The sequence below is a fragment of the Onychomys torridus genome, chromosome 11 (genome assembly GCF_903995425.1).
Source record: "Onychomys torridus chromosome 11, mOncTor1.1, whole genome shotgun sequence".
In the NCBI taxonomy this organism is placed as follows: domain Eukaryota; kingdom Metazoa; phylum Chordata; class Mammalia; order Rodentia; family Cricetidae; genus Onychomys; species Onychomys torridus.
In genome coordinates this window covers 8,918,298-8,934,841 of record NC_050453.1, presented here as the reverse complement: position 1 = coordinate 8,934,841, position 16,544 = coordinate 8,918,298, and the positions used below count along the sequence as shown (strand labels likewise).

Sequence of the window (16,544 nt, the reverse complement as noted above, 5' to 3'; positions counted from 1 at the left end):
GAGACAGACACAAAAGACTTGGTATCGCCATGTCAAAGGAGGAATAAAGTGGACAAGTATACTCACCAAGGTACCCACAGAGCACCTGGGACTGTCTGGAGCAAAAGCTGCCCACTGAGCCAGAGGGTGTTGTAACAACTGGGCAGACAGCTAGGGGTTTTAAAAAGCAGTCATTAGCTATTTTACTGAAGACATGCCCAGCCCAGAACTACACTAAGATTCCAAGTAGAAAAGGGACTTGCTGGCTAGTCTTACCACCCCCCCCACACCACCCCTCAAAATAGCAGGCATCTGATAACCAGGACAGGACATTAAACACTCAAACTCTTTGCTCCCACCCCTGATTTCTAATCCCTGATCTCGTGTTATGCCATACCCAGCAGCCCACATTGCTCAATGCAATTGTCCTTTTTGACATGCTCTAGCAATAAAACAACAATTTACAATTTATATACTGAACTGGGGAAAAGTAATACCTTGAATTATACTAAGGATGAATAAGAAAGGTCTTGACCCCCTTGGACAAAAGAATCTATTGTTCAGAACAAAGCTAGAGTCTTTGTTTGGCTGGCCTAGGTTTCAAAGTTCTTAAAAACCACCTGTCCTCATTTTTCACCCACATAGGAAACCCCTTTCACATTTGGGTCAGAAATCCCAGGGCCTGTTGATTTAGAGCTATGGGCCTACAATTTCAAAAGTTAGCACGTTTTGAAAGAGATTAAACATGTCTTCCTTGGAGCTGGACTACTGGGACACCATGAGGCTTTTGTGTTTAACAGAATGGCAACCAGGTTGACATGTTGCTGCCTTATTCTCAGAGGAAGAAAATGCACTGGAAAAACTAAAACAAACAGACAAAACAAAAAAACAAAAAAACACACGTGGATGGACTCGTGTATCTCAAAGGGAAGAGAAACCATTGCTGAATGTTCACAGCAACGGCTTTCTTCTCTCCAACAAGGACTTTTGCAGAAGATGGGGATTAAAATCATTTGATTTCCCCTGAATTTACCCATGTTTCTGTATATATAAGACAAACATGTTACCCCTACCTCCCTAAAAAAGATGCCAGATTTAAAAGACTGGCAGATAAAAGGCACTTGAGCGACGCAGACCTTTCGGTTATCTGGTTTGTGTGGTGACAGAAGCCTTGCCTACATCCAAGTCTGGCGTGAATACAATTCTTTCTAGTGCTTCATGTCAGTTTAGAATCCGTGTACCTTCCATTGCATGCTTGTGTGGGTGTATTTTCTAGAGGGAACCAATGCCCTTCAGAACAGACTCGAATCTTCTTTTAACAAGACAAAGGCTTCATGGACTCTTCCACATGGATGCCTTACCCCTGTACTTTAGACAGTAACAGCCCTTCCCACACCCCGTAACTGACCATCTCCAACCTTCAGCCCCCTAAAAAGCTCCCAGCGACACATGTTCCCACATGTGTGGATTTCACTTTCAAGCCAGAACACTCTGGTTCTGAAATGGGGCTCTGCATGGCCGGTGTGGCAGGGAAGGTGAAAGCTAGTGATGACCTTTCGCTGAACATGCCGCTGTCATCTTGCTACCATATGCTGCTTCCAGCCGACATCTGCGCCCATATGTTCCCCCCAGTAAGCAACTGTGCTGTTTACTTTTAGAATTTCTCCACAGTCTGATAGGGAGAGGGTATCCCTCACCCTGAGTATAAACTGTTTGTCACAAGATTAACAAGTTTTCTCTTTCATATCTGACCTTTACAAAGTCGTGCTGAAAGTTATCCTAAATAAAAATCGTAAGGAATATAATCAGAGATGGGCAGCGACGTGGAGGGAGCGGCTTGCTCAACACTTGTTCCTCTGTGTGATGGCCCTATGCATTTCTTGGGGGGAACCTAAGGCCTTTTCCTTGGAAACAGCACCTTCTTCAGGCCAGTACATGCTCTGATACAAAAGAGGGCATTGAATTCAGATGGCCGACACTGCCCAAAGTCACCTAGACCTCAGGGACACAGGTGAGAACAGAGGGAGGGAAATACTGCCCTTGAATCCTTAAGTATGCACCTTTGGTTTGCTTCTATTCCACTATGAAGTTGGAATATTCATATCCTTCGTTTCCCCTGTTCTTTCTGTCCTGTTCTGTTGCCTTTTGTTTGTGTTTTTGTTTTTAAGCAGGGCCACAGGAAGGGGGGTCTCTGGTGGAAGTCAGTACTCAAGACAGTGAGATCACAAACTGTGGGGGCTATGCAGAGGACAATAGTGACTTCTCGGACCACAGAAAGAAGTCCTCGATATTTGAGCAGCCAACATTCAACTTATACACAATTGTAAAAGCGGCGAAATAGATACACTTTTATTTTTTCAGGTGACTGAGGTTCTAGTTATCCGTGACGCTTTGTGAGATAAGAAAGACAATGAAAACCCAGACATAGTCATAGTCTTAGAGATGAAATTGTTCAGAAGAAACTGGATACTCATAAATTGAGAAAGAGGAATGTGGATTATACAGACTATAAGATGGATACTTTACAAAGTAACTAAAGACTATGATGTAAATGGTAAGTTCTGGGGGCTGTTTTTAGCCTAGGATGGTAGGACAGGAAGCAATGAGACAAATCCCCACTTACAAAGGGATACCACCATCTGGGTGCATAATCTTGAGGGACCCTGAGGTCTGGCAAAAGGTCTTTCCAGTGTCTAAGTGGTAAAGAGTCGGACTAGTGGTTTTCAGATTTGACTATGCCCAAGTGTCCCCTCCCGTGCTTGCTATGAACGCACGTTACCAAGCCTCTGTCTCTCCCTTCCTGGTTATCACTCACAGTTGTAGAAAGGGGTCCAGAAACCTGTATCTGGGCAAAGAGGTCAAGAGCTCCTAAAGCACATAGTTTACAAACCATCTGGGAATACTGTGTGAATCTGTTGAGTGTAATTAAATGGCATCTAAAACTCTCAGTCAGGACCGAAGAGATGGCTTGGTAGTTAAGAGCACTGGCTACTCCGGCAGAGGATCCAGGCTCAGTTTCCAGCACCTATGTAATGGCTCAAAACTGTCTGTAACCTCAGTTGCAGGGGATCCTACACGTACTTCTGGCCTCCAAGGGTACTGTATGCACCTGGTACACATATTTACATGCAGGCATGTTCATACACATAAAATAAACATATGTTTTTAAAAGTTTCAATAAACTTCATGTCAAATCAGCTCCTGAAAAATCCTCCCAAGCTCTCCATTCAGACACCCACAGTATCTCTCCTAAAATAAGAACAATTGCACAAGTGGGCCCTACCTTTTCCTGATAGTACTAAATTACAACAACTTTCAACTGTTCTTAGAATGTGCCTACAACTGTTACTGGGAAGGAGAATACTCCGGGCTTGACTCAAGGCCTTCTTTCCGTAATGTGAACACCTGTGAATTGAGAGCTGGTCCTACGCACACCGTTTCATTACTGATCGTGATATTTTCTGACAGCACTATGTCCCCCTCCAAGATAGCGTAGTGCCCACCACTCAAGCCCACAGAAGCAGAAAGCTTGGGTGTCACAGGAAGAAAAGCAGCAGATCAGAGCGCAGATCCCTTAGGCCTGGCAAGTGACTTCAGCTGACTGACCCATTGAACAAGCTAACAAGCCAATGGAGAGGTCTAAGAGCGGACACTGTTCAAGTCAGAGAGGGTTGCTGATGTTGGTTTGTTTCGTTTTAGTGCTTCGAGGTGTCTCAGATACAAACAAGATGGTGAGAGGTGGGCAACCCTGGGGTTTCACAGACAGCTCTACATGCGGTGCTTGCTGTGTGAGTGCCGCGTGAAGGCTGCAATTCAGCTTTTGTGCTGCGCCTCCACTTCCAGACCAGGCAGGAGTTCAGAAGCATGCCTTCCTCTGTCCCTATTCTCAACTTGCAGAGCTTCAGATGCCGAGGGAGGAACTTGGATGTGGAAGGATACACTAACAGAGAGACATGCCAGGGGACAGTTTCTTCAATAAATGCTCTTCCTCTGCAGAGAGAAATGGCTCTTTTCTTCTTCTGGCCTAGGGTCAGAGTACACCATCTACACATTTCAGGACTTTCGGAGCTAGCTGCTCAATTACAGAACTTCGTTATAAATCAAGTGGGAACAATTTCAGTATGATCATGAAGGTGTCAAAGCATAATGAAAATGAGATTGAACTGGTGGATGAACTATGAACGGCCCTCTAAAAAAAGAATTTCCCCAAATGGGAAAACGACAAAGTCCTACCACATCTGGTGCAGACAGGATAATCGGTGATAAATTTGGTCTAAGAAGCACTGAAATTACCAAAAATAAAACCAGTCCAAAGCTTGGAAATTAAATTGCATTTCCCAGAATATTCCCACTTACATTTTGGCAACAATAAATAGCCCTATGCTGTTAAAATCCACCAAGAAAAACTACCCGATTGTTCTGATGGTGTTCCTTTCAGGTGGAATGATTGCAGAACTCACCAGCCCTGTGGTCATGTCAGCCTGTTTCTTGGAGCCAAATGGAGCATTCTTGTTCAAAAGAAGGAAGGAATGAGGGTTCTTATGGCAGCCCGAGGTTATGAATGGACGGTGATCTGGGAACTAGCTTGTTGGGACATATGTGGTGTTTGTCAGTGTGCTGTGGGATAGATAGGGAAAATCACATGAACAGAGCCAAGATACAAGCCAGGGCATTTTTCTTTTTCTTTCATGAGACTGGAAAGATCCTGCAGAATTTCCTGAAGCAAATATCACAAGAGAGCAGTTCTCACATAGTTACTCCATGACTGTGCCTTGAGATATGTGGAGTCTCCTCTTCAGAACAACCTGCCTCCTAATTACCAGTGTGGAAAGAGCCAGGAAGGCCTGAGGCCACAGAGACACTCTCCCTGGGAAAGGAGATGCACGGAGCCGGCTAGTGTGAAGCAAAACAGCTGCCTGCCGAGGGTTGGAAATGCATTCAAACTATTTTCAGACGGTTTGGGCTTCACAACATCCACAGAGTATTTTCCATCTGCATTTGGTTTCTCAAGTCATTGTGGCTGAAGAAAAATCTAAGCCAAATGTTTCTAACTTATCAGGCCTAACGAGTCCAAGCGCTGTTTGAGAGAATGCAGAGGTGGTGGCAGTCCACAGGACAGGGTTTACTCCGCTCCATGAAGCTGCCCCTTTCCAAACGACCTAAACCCAGTCAATTTCCTCTTGAATAGCAGTTTTCTGGCACCCATGAAGTGGTATTCCTAGGCTGCCCTAAGAAATCCAGGATACAAATTCACGGAGGAAACATCATACAGTACACTATTACCCAAGACCAGAGGGCTCAGAGTAGGTGCTTCTTGTATCATTGGTTTGGATTCATTTCTCCTCCTCAGATCATCTGGGATGACTCCTGAGAAGTACCTTCTAGCCCTGTCATCTAAACTCCTCTTTGAGATTCCCATTCTCTAAGTTCCTTCGGCTGCAGCCTTTGTACATGGTAATTCAGGGCTAGGTCAGAAGTGCATCTACCCTACTTAACCATGCCTGTCTGGCCTGGCTCAGAGCTCTCTCCAAATGTCTTGCTTCCTTCTCAATAGAGTTTCCTTCTAGGGGAGTTGGGACAGGTCACAACTATGAGGAGGGGAGACCTGGCCCTAAGGGCCAGAAGCAGTTGTGGTTGGTGTCCTTATCACACCTACTACACTCATACTTTGTAATGCTAGCACCAGCTGTTACTTTCTTCATGCTTACAAACTGAGAAACTGAGGCCCAGGCATGTGAAGAAGCATGAACCCACACTACAAGGCCAGTAACAGCAAAGCCACACTTTGTAGTCAGTGTCACAGTTCTGAAAGCCTATACTGAGAAGGCCATGTTATAAGTCAAGATAGGACCCCACTCTTACAGACTCCACTTTTTCTTTTTGGAGCAATCTTCTGTCTGTCCTCTTGTTTCTACTTATTGGATCTGGCTAGCTCTAAAGCTCAGACTCATTTTGCCTTCCCAAATCAATTAATTCTCTGGAAGCATCATAAAATGTTTGGGAGGGGCTGCAGTACATGTCAAAAGCAAGGACTTGATAAATCATAATTTTACTATCAACCAAGCACACAGATAAAAGTTAAACATGTTGAAGGAAAAAAAAAAAACCCTCCAGTTTTGTGTAATCTTCAGAGATATATTTGCTTTTCTAGGAAAATATTCTGAACTTTCAAATGCAATTCTCCACAGAACAGAGTCATTCTCAAATGGATTGACCAGTGACATCAGGTCAAGAAAAGCCATGCTAAGGTACTCATAGTGGCAGATGCCTGTGACTCTCTAGCACTCAGGAGACTGAAGCAGTAAGATAAGAGTTCAAGGCTAGCCTGGATTGCATATCCCAAGGTCTGGCTTGCATATTAAGACTCCACATTTACCAAACAAACAAGAAAAGTAATGATGTCTGTTTGCTGGACTCTGGATTAGGGCTACTGTTATCAACAGGGAGCAAATCCTTTATGTATAGAATGTATCACTGATACGCTAGTATCTGTATCCTCAGATGTCAAAGTGGAAATCTAGGGTCAACTTCAGGGGATGACTTATGGAGACGAAATGAGGCCTGTGTAAATATTTCAAGCCTGCCTGGCACACAGAAGTGCCCCGTAAAGGTTCACTTTCTTCTTGTCCATAACAGTATAATTCTGTAAAAATGCAGAACCAGGAAAAGAACGTATGCAGCCTCAGCCCAGAGACACTGAGTCCTTTCCCCCCTGATGTTAAGAACAGCCTTTATCTCCAGGTTTCCTGGTGCAGGTCATTTTGGAAGTTCAGTCTTTCTCAAGAGGCAATGCTCACTCACTGAACATTTACTGAGCAAAGACAATATACTAGGTTCCGTAAGACCAGAGAGGAATCAGGGCAACTACAGAACCAACCAAGAAAACCAGTGAAAGGAGGCAGAGATAAGGAATGAGGTGGGGTCAGGATCCTGGGGTACAGAAGAAGAGTCAATTACATGTAGTCAGAAAAACTAAAGATGGTCTCCAATGGAGGAGCCATCTTCTTAAGTCTACAAGAATCTTCAAAAATAGTAAAAGACAGTTCACCCAGTTGAAGAAACAACATTCAGGGCCCAGAGACATGAAAATGTTTGGACAAAGGACAAAAGTAAAAGGTTCCCAGAATGTAGTGTTCAGGCAAAGACTTGGAAAGGAGAAGGGCTGAACAGGAAGAAAGCAGAGCTGACCTCTGGTCTAGAATCCTAATTACTTAAGAGAGCTGAGGCCTAAAGGCCACCTGAGAAACAACCAGAGTGAACAAGAGGACTGGATCCACTGGGTGAAACTTCTATGGAATGATGGGGGGATGCCAAGACACCCCAAGACAGTGGAAGTGGTCTGTGGGGCATCACATTTAAATACCACTAAAACCCACGCCATCTCCTAACCACTCAAGCTCTAGAATTAACTGGAGCAATCTTCCCTTTCTAGTGGTGTATAAAGCAGTGGTGCATCTTAAAGTCAACGGCATTTGCAACTCAATGAACAATGACTGGCCTGCAAAGGCCTACTCAATGCCAGAGGCTGCCCAGGGCCTCTTCACACATGGAACCTCTGCCATCTGCTGAAGCAGGTGGTTCAGGGTAGAAATGTGAGAGTCTGCCAAAGCTCACAAACACAGCAGGGTACTAGGTAGGTATGGGCACAACGATTTGACCACCCCACCCGGGATACCCATCACCTTAAAGGGCAAGGGGCAACTTGGATTGGGAGCCAGGGATCAAAGAGGGCTGGATGTGGAGTCAAAGCCATCCAGCCAACACAGGAAGGAGGCATGGTTGTGAGAGACTACAGTCAGACACCCACCTCTGGCTACCAGAGGTTAGAAAAGGAACAACCACCAACCCATCTTCTAAACAAAAGCTGGAAGTAAACCTTTTGGCCTAAACAAGCCTGTCCCAGAATCCCTAACAGGTTATTAAATTTAAAATAAAATACCTAGAGAACAATGAATTCCTGGGTTCAATATTATCTCCGTTTAAAATATATTAAAGAGCAGGACACAAGCACACCAGATGCTTTTAAAAATGACAACAGAAACATCTGTTTATCTCCGCCAAAGCCACATTTCGTCAGGCTGCTGGGAATCTGCAAAGTGGACTCCTTGCTGAGGCTGAAGGACAGACCGGAAATGCGAGGAGACAGTGGAAAGGGCGGCTCCCAGGCACCTGCTTGCCGCCCACCTCACTTGGGAATTTAGGAAGGACATGGCAGGAGCAATGGGGAGCAATAGCGTGGGTCAGAAACCCATCCTTGCACACTTCTCCCAGGCTCCTCCACCCTGCCTTCCGGAACCTTCTGAAACTGCAGCCTTAAGTGTGTTGTAATCTCTGGGCAAAGGCCCCGGAGTCACTGACCTCCTCGATTCTAACCCAGATTTGATGTGGGTTCAGCAGTGAGTCATTAGCCCTTTTTTCACATCTCCATTTCCTCTAGGAAAAACGATTTGTCATTCTTTCATATCTTTACACGGAAGGTGCCTGAGGTGACATCAGCATCTTTCCACCAAGGAGAAAACTTTCAAAACCTGCGTCTCCTCTCCTTGACCACGGGAGGCGCTGTGGAGACGCAGAGGTGTGGTTAAGTGGACCACACCTGCCTGCTCTTTAATCTTGGGGAACCCCAATTCTTCTCAGAGGAGGTGGTAACTTCACTTGGCAACAAAAACTACCTACCTGTTTCAGCTATAAACCGTGTTTTAATTTGAGGCGTCTCTCACCTAGTCTGCAAAGTGAAAATGGAGGAAATCTTGTAGGAGGGCAATGCAGAGGAACTCAAGTGTAACCACAGTTAGGCATTAGAAGTAGTGCTGGCCACAATGCAATAAAAAGAGAGAATTAAAGTCATAACAGTCATTCTGGAAGTCAAGAGGTCCAAGCCAGTCTTTATTCTCCAGCCCCCCACCCCACCCCCACCACCTATTCATATACAAACAGACAGAGACTCTCTCAGGAGAGAAGGTAAAAATACATCTTACAGTAAAGCTACTACTGTGTTCTGCTAATATTCTCCTTCATTGGGCAGTTGGCCCAATAGACCAGCAGTCTGTATACAGAGAGACAGATTCATGAATTGAATACTAAGTCACATTCCTCAAAACCATCATGTCATTGCTATTCAGTCTACATCCCGCAATTTCACTTGGAAAATTACAGGGGTACCAGAAAAGGAGAATTGCTTAGTATTAAATGTTTAGCCTTCATGTGAAAGAATTACAAAGGAAACCTAGCTGTGGTTTTCCAGGCCATCTACTTCAGTCCACCTAATTCTAAGAGATGTAATAAGCCAACACGACTATTGACTTCCTTTGCTTGCCCAGGTTGCAGATTCCACTCAAACTGGAAAATCCAAGTCCATTCCTCTATTCTTTTTTTTTCTTTCTATGTGCTGCCTGTCATCTGACTGGTACTCACCAGCGTAACCAGTAAATGAGGGACCAACCCTGCTGCTGGAAGTCAGTAATTGGGAAACTTGATTGTCTGGAATGTAGGAGCTTCAATGTCACAGTCATAAAGTATATGCCATACAAAATAGCAGCCTAGCCTATATTCTATTATGATTCTTCTCTATTTGATTATTTTATTTTGATATCTTTAGATCATAAAGATACTTTATTGTTGCTATTACTTTTAAAATAGTACTAGGAGCAGGATTCAGCAGCCCAAGCTAACTAAACACCAGGGAAATGTGGCTTCCTACCATGGGCAACATTGAAATTCGAGGCTGGATAATTCTCTGGTATATGGCTGCCCTCTTCATTATGAGAGGGTAGGAATATTCCTGGCTTCTCTCTAATGAAGACCAGCAGCAGCCCCCCACCTCAAGGCTATGAATACTATCCAGACGTTTATCAGTTGTCACAGCAGAGGCAGTGTGGAGCTGGGAGAGGGAGGGGCGGGATACAACAGAGCCAGAGTCAGACCTACAACATGTGCCTGCTTTGCTGTGAAGACAGCAAAGAGAGCCAAGCATGTGGTCAACTCCTATAGTCCCAGCACTAGAGAAGATGAGACCTGAGAGTCATAAGTTTTAGGATGGCCTAGACTATATGACAAATTTAAGGCTAGCTTGAGCCATATCCTGAGGCCCTACCTAACAAAACAGGGTTTGTTATATAGCTCAGTGGTAGGGATTGCTTTCTTGCAAACGGAAAGCCTCAGACTTAAAACAAACAAAAATAGACAAAAAAGAAAATTACTTCCTCTTACCTATCATGTCTTTACAGGTTTTAATATCAGTTTAGATTCTTCTTAGATGTAATAGAGTCACCTTTTTCAGAATTTCTAAAGCCTTGTATGGTGTCTTTTGAATATCTGCACCTTGAACTTCAAAGGGATAGTCAAAGTGTTCGACATCCACTAACGCCTGCTGGGCAAGCTATCAGTAAACTCCAGCACAACTCCGCTTTGCATCTTAAACTAACAGTATGCAAAAAGATCAATATAAAGAAATTCAAAACTAATCAGATCCCTTCTTTAAATGTTGACATAGTATTATTTATACCCCCATAAATACATTCTTGGCTAAAATTCATACTAGAAGCTTGGCACCTGGCCAATTCTATTAATATCTACTTTATTTATACAGCACACTTGGCCAAGGATAATATTTAAGACAAAGTATGCCTGAGGGTATATACAATATCTCTTATATTTTCACTTTTAAATCTCCACATTGCTAAAAATATTGAGTTTGAACTTCATAAAATGTCCCACCAAGGGCTATCAACCATCTGTAGTGATATACAGTCACTGAGAATAATCAGGGCATATTTGTAATACTTGAGCTGAAGTCCCTCCCTGAATACTACTAAGTTGGTGGGGGGAAAGAAAAGAAAAAGGAAGCGGTGATCTTTCCCATGCCTTCCTCTATGCACTTAGGGCCCTCTTCAGATTCACAGCAAGACATGACAGGCAGCCGTCCTCCTTTCAGGCACCACAGCGACAACTGCCCAGTCCCAAGTCAGGCAGAAAGTGCGGAAGACGGGGAGCTGGCACACAAGTCAGCCCTGGTCACACTTCCAGTTTTCTTTGCTTTAAAAATACAATGGAATAGTTTTCTTTCTTTTCTCTTTCTTTCTCTTTCTTACTTTTTTCTTTTGTCTTTTCTGGAAGCTCTCACTATATTCCAGGACTTCCTAGTCCTGGAAAATCAGTTAACCTACTTTCTATAAAATTATCCACAGTCCCTGCACAGTTGTGTTGAATCTACTATTAATATGACATTCTACCTCTAAGTGTCTACACTGAACACAGGTTTTTAAAAATCTCTATTTTTCATGTGAAAATATGATAGCATATGTGTATACACACACACACACATATATACAGTGTGTTTGTGTTTGCATGTACAAGTATGTAGTTTTTAGGTTTTCATTTATTTGAAGGCTCAGGTATGGGATAGAGATGAGAAACCACACATTAATCTTAGATGATACTCTCAAGTCCTCCTGATATCCCGGGGAATGCTTCTAATTTGTTCATGACCATGGTCTTGGGTTGTCCTGTCTTTGCTCACCTTCATCCATCTGACTGAAGTGCTCCCTTGGCTAGCTCCCTCCACACCTATACAACAAGAGACTGGATCTTTTGTCTCTGCAAACATCCTGGCAGCTAATCTGAACTTTTGCAGCTAAATACCAAAGAAGGACTTATTCGGCCGCCTATAATATATTTGTCTGTCAGCCCAAATATCGGTAGAATCAATACACACACACACACACACACACACACACACACACACACACACACACACACGCAAGAGAAAGCTAACTGACTCAACCCTTCACTTCTGGGCTAATTACAATGAACTCTCTTCTCTAGCCTCTCTATGTCTCCACCCCAGATTGAAAGCCTTACTTCCCAGGGGGAATAAACAGGGCAGAGTGTAAGTGTCGCCACTGTGGTGGTTAGGACCATAATTATAATAATAAAATCATCCTGCTGGGCAGGGTTCCCTGCCTCTGTTGCGCCAGGAAACAAGAGCCACTACAGGGTGAGAAAAGTGACCAGAAAGAGTGTGGGTAGACACTCTGAGGACACCAAGTGCAAGACAAGGCAAGCTGACTAGCTACGGCTCGTCAAACTAAAAATAAATATTAGAAGAGAAAGCACCACCCTGCAATTCTAACTTCTGGGATAAAATTACCAAGATGGCTGCATTATCTATCTATTTAGGCAAGACACGGAGACTTCACAAAGGCAGCCAGCGAGGATATAGGGCATGAAAAGGGGAGGAGAGAAAGGATCAGCCAATGAAAAGTTTACGGCGGGGACTTGGAACCCAGGGATGCTGAAGTTTTTATTTTTTCTTTTAGTGTTTCTTCTGGTGTTTAACCCTCTCAGGTAATCACTCAATGTCATTGCTGCTGCAATCTCAATCCCTCCCCCCTCTTCTCCCTGTTTTAAAGAACTCTGAAATAAAACTACACTAACTGTACTTCCCTTTCCCACAAAGAGCTCCACAATAAATCACTGCTACTGTATGCCAGCTGTTTTGAGGATACTGCTCGAAGGGAAACAGGGTAAAAAAATATATTTTTTTGAAAATCAGCTGTCTTTCCTAGATTCTATTTCAGAATACACAGGAGTCCCCACTGCTTAAGAAAGTGCTGGAGCAGAGTTCAAGGTTGAAAAAAACATCTGAGAATACCCTACGAAAAACGACCTGTTCTGAGCCTAGTGAGGGCTAGCTAGAAAAACAGAAGGGGAAGTGAAACCTACTTCAGCCCAGTTAGAACCTTAGTTATCCTTTCTGCTCTCCACGTGAGGTCAGAAAGGGACTTGGCTACTCGGATTTGCGAGGGGAGGGGTGTGAGAACACCTACAGAGAGCACTAGAAGACCGAGGATTTAAGGAGTTTTCAGTGTCTCCCCCGCCCCCAACATCCTGCGCGCGTTTGGTGTTGGTGATACTGACATTCTTAGGGCAGGGAGAAACCTTAGCAAAGGCTTGGGGAGCCCCCCAAATAGGTCAGTACGGAAAGGGATGCCTTTGGGAAGGCTAGTTTGGAGGCACTTTTTTTAACTCTTTGTGTACTGGTTGGAGGACACACACACCCCATCCCCACCCCCTGCGCCAACCCAGCAAAGAAAACAAGTCTATCAAGGTCCCCCTAGCCTAAAGTCATGCGGAAAAGCGCTTTCCTTTTGACAGAAAGGAGCTGACTCCCTAGTTGGTGGACCAGGGAAGAGGGAGAAATCCAAACGTCTTTAAAAAAGGCTGAGGCGTTTGGGGGAAGGGAATTATAGAAAAGAAAAAAATTAAACCTGCAGATCTCCATCCCACCACTGGAACGGTGGTGGAGGAGCGAAGGACAGAATGGAAAGGGGGCGATCGGGACCTGGGGACCTGGAGAGAAAAGGGCGAACTCCTAGGGCTGCTGTGGGTCTGAGGAGCTCCGGGCCAACCTTAGACTCTGGGATGGAAAAGGCGAAAACCATGGAAACCGTACTTACTTTCGGAGGGGAAGTGGGAAGGCATGTCGATTTTATAAATCTCCTTGGCGTAGTACTCTTCCTCGCTCCGCTCCCGCTCACAGGCGGCCGCCCTCCGGCTTGCCTTTTCCTGCAGCAAGTCCCTGGTACTGTTGTATATGGAAATCACCTCCGGGGGGACCTCGTCCGGCTCAGGATAGTCTTCCGGGGGGCTGGTGAGCTTCAGCTTGCTCAGGATCTGCCCGCGGATGGCCTCGATCCTCTTGCGCATAAACTGGTCCATGTCGAGGGTGCTGCAGGTAGACAGGCTGAGCGCCACCGGGACCAGATGCAGGAGCAAAAAGGTTCTCAGCACACAGTAGTGCATGTTTTTAAAAGGTGGGAACGTTGCTGTTGTTGTCGTTTAAAGTAAGAAAAAATATAAAAAGAAACCAATAATTCTCAGAGCAAGCCAGGTAAAGTTTTTTGGTTTTTTTTTTTGTTTTTTTAATGAGAAACGTCTGCAAAGCAATCGAAAGTCAATGCCCGATTTAAAAGAGAAAAAAAAGTCCTTGGCTGTGATTCCTTTAAAAAAAAGAAGAAAAAGAAAAAGAAAAAGAAAATGCAACGCGTTCCCAACGTGGAGACAGTAATATGCGATGTTCAAGCGTGGGGAGGGGGTTCTCACTTTAAGGAGTAAGAAAGGTTTGTTTTCTCCCCAGGAAGGGAGGGAGTAGAGTGGCTCTGAAGTAGAAATAAACTTAAGAGGAAGAAATGCAGTTCAGTGTGTCAGGCTCGGGTGCGGAGTGGCGGATCTGAACTCGGATCCTTCGCCCAAAAGGGAAGAGAAGGTCCGGGCACTGGCAGGAGGCGCGCAGGGCCGCGGGGAGCGCAGAGCGGCGGCTGGGGCTGCGCCGGGCTCTAACTGAGATGTTCAAAGACCGAGCGGCTCGGGCCTGCCTTCCACACGTGTGTGGATGAGTGTGTGTGTGGATGTGTGCGCGCGTGCGTGTGTGCGCGCGCCGAGGGCGAGCCTGGCGAGCCGCGGGGTGGCAGATGCGCCCCGGCGCGGCTCACTCGGGGACTCGGTGGGGTACTGTCCGTCCCGGAGAACCGCCAAGACCGGAGCAGGCAGCGACGATCCTGCTCCTGCGGCCGCGCTGTGGCCTACACCCGGCTGGGTCGCTCCACGTTGCAGCCGCTGCTGGTGCCTGCAAAGGGGGTTAGGCTCCAGCTCTGTCCTGCAGATCCTCCTCCTCTTGCTCCAGGCGGCCACCGGGCGACAGAGATCCGCCACCTCCTTCACCCCCTGCGGAACAACACTGCCTCCTGGGCGCGTTGGCTGCGGAGCGCCTCGGAGACCCGCACCCTTCCCCAGCCTCTCCCGGCTTCCAGCAAGCTTGCACTTTCTCGGTTAGGGTAAGAAGGTATTTGCGACCCTAAAATAGACCTCTGCTGATACCTACTCCTCTCTGCAGCCGGGTTGCTTCAGGACGGCTCCTTAAACCCTAATGCTTCTTCTACTCGTCATCCCTGTCGCCTGCCCTAGGGCTCAGCTCTCTGCTTGTTCTCTCACTCTCTCGCCCCGGTTCTCTGGCCCACAGCTTTGGCCGCTCAGCTCCCAGCAAACCTGCTGCCAGCAGATAACATCACGATCCTGCCCGGAGCAGAGATTTATAAATGCTCCCCAAACCACGTGTTTGCCTTCAACAAAGTGACGCGCTAGGATTACAGTCAGAAGTCCTCTGTTACTAAGACCACGAGCTCTCGACCGTTGAGGGGGTGTGGAAAAGGGGACGGCCCGTGGGGGAGGGCCACTGGCAAGAGCCATTTGCTGCAGTCACTGTCTGATCGGCGGCGAGGGCTGTCCGTGGAGGGGCAGGCAGCTAAGCATCTCCTTTCTACATGGAGGGGCTCATTCATTCGCAGCCTCCCTGGTTTTTATTAGTCTGTTTACAACCAAGCCTTCCGTTTGTCTGTGAACTAGCAGAAACCGGGTCCACCTTTCCTCCCCAAAGCATGCTGTTTCAGTACTCCTATAAAGGAAGCATTGCCTGCTTCGTGTGAACCCACTTCTTGTATGGCTTTCTGCTCTCTTCCTAGACAGGGACTATTCACCATCTCCATTCTGCCCACAGCATACATCTAGGAAACCCGGATTTTAAATGTTTGATGTCTATGGTTACACAGTACTCACAGCCTCACAATTTTTTCCTACACTGACTTGTCCAAATTAGATGGAACCCAGAATCACTCTTGCCACTGTCCCTTTCCCTTTCTGCCTTTAGTCAAAGTCAACATTTCAATTTTAGCAATGACTCTGTGGCCACACTGACTAGACAGATAATTTAAACTGGAAACTGTTGAGCATCCCCCCCCCCCCAAGTCAAGATCTCTATATTATTTCCTGGTTCAGTCATTTCCTAGTTCAAAAAGAACCGAGCCTTTGGGGATACCTGCAGTAGATGTGTGGGGAAGGATTTATATCATTAATAGAGGGAGCTGGGTAAATAGTAATGAGAGCTGGCATACATTCCACACAGCAATGAAGAGTATTATTTATATTTCACAGACAAGGAGGTAGAGGCCACAGGAAGTGAAGTCCGTTGTTCCAGAGAACAGGAAGTGGTGGGCCTGGACTTTGCAGGGAAGGCCCACTGCCTGAGTTCTCTCTCACTCTGCCATTCTAAGAAACACAAGTTCCAGAACATCTGACCAACAGGGATTCTGAGGTCAAGCCAGTGTGGGGTATGCAGAATAGTCTACTGCCCTCTTACAGAACCAAGATTCCCCCTGTCACAGTCTGTGTTCTAAGAATCCTGCAGCAAACTCCCTCCTCTATCACCTCCCCACCCACCTTGAACACATTCCTCTACTCCACTGACCCTGTAAAACCCTGGAGTGAATGAATTGTTCCACCATGCACCTAGATCATTCTGAAAAGTATATGAAACTGCCATCATGGCAGACTTTTCTGGTCAGCTTCAGATGGAAACAGCTCTCCAGGGTTGGACAACCAGCTATGATGCTATAAGCTGAAGAGCTAGTGTGAGTCCATCTTAATCCAGCTGCACACAGAAGACGTGGAGTGGGAGCTGGAGCTACCGAGGGCCAATGTCACTTCGGAACACTGTGGCTTCTTGGGGGGTG

General features: G+C 45.8%; 1 protein-coding gene across 3 annotated transcripts in view; it reads right to left on the bottom strand.

The window, feature by feature from the left end:
• The window catches only part of Tgfb2 (transforming growth factor beta 2), an 89,590-nt gene extending 74,449 nt beyond the window's left edge, over nucleotides 1–15,141 (bottom strand). The window contains exons 1-2 of one of the 3 annotated variants that reach the window (XM_036202072.1): nucleotides 13,437–15,141; nucleotides 67–150 (exon numbers count right to left, since the gene is read on the bottom strand). In XM_036202072.1, the coding sequence (XP_036057965.1) occupies nucleotides 67–150; nucleotides 13,437–13,782 (430 nt within the window). In that variant the 5' untranslated portion in view covers nucleotides 13,783–15,141. The remainder of the gene's footprint in view (nucleotides 1–66; nucleotides 151–13,436) is intronic. The other 2 variants (XM_036202070.1, XM_036202071.1) reach the window with 2 other exon arrangements.
• Between the last annotated feature and the right edge of the window lie 1,403 nt (nucleotides 15,142–16,544).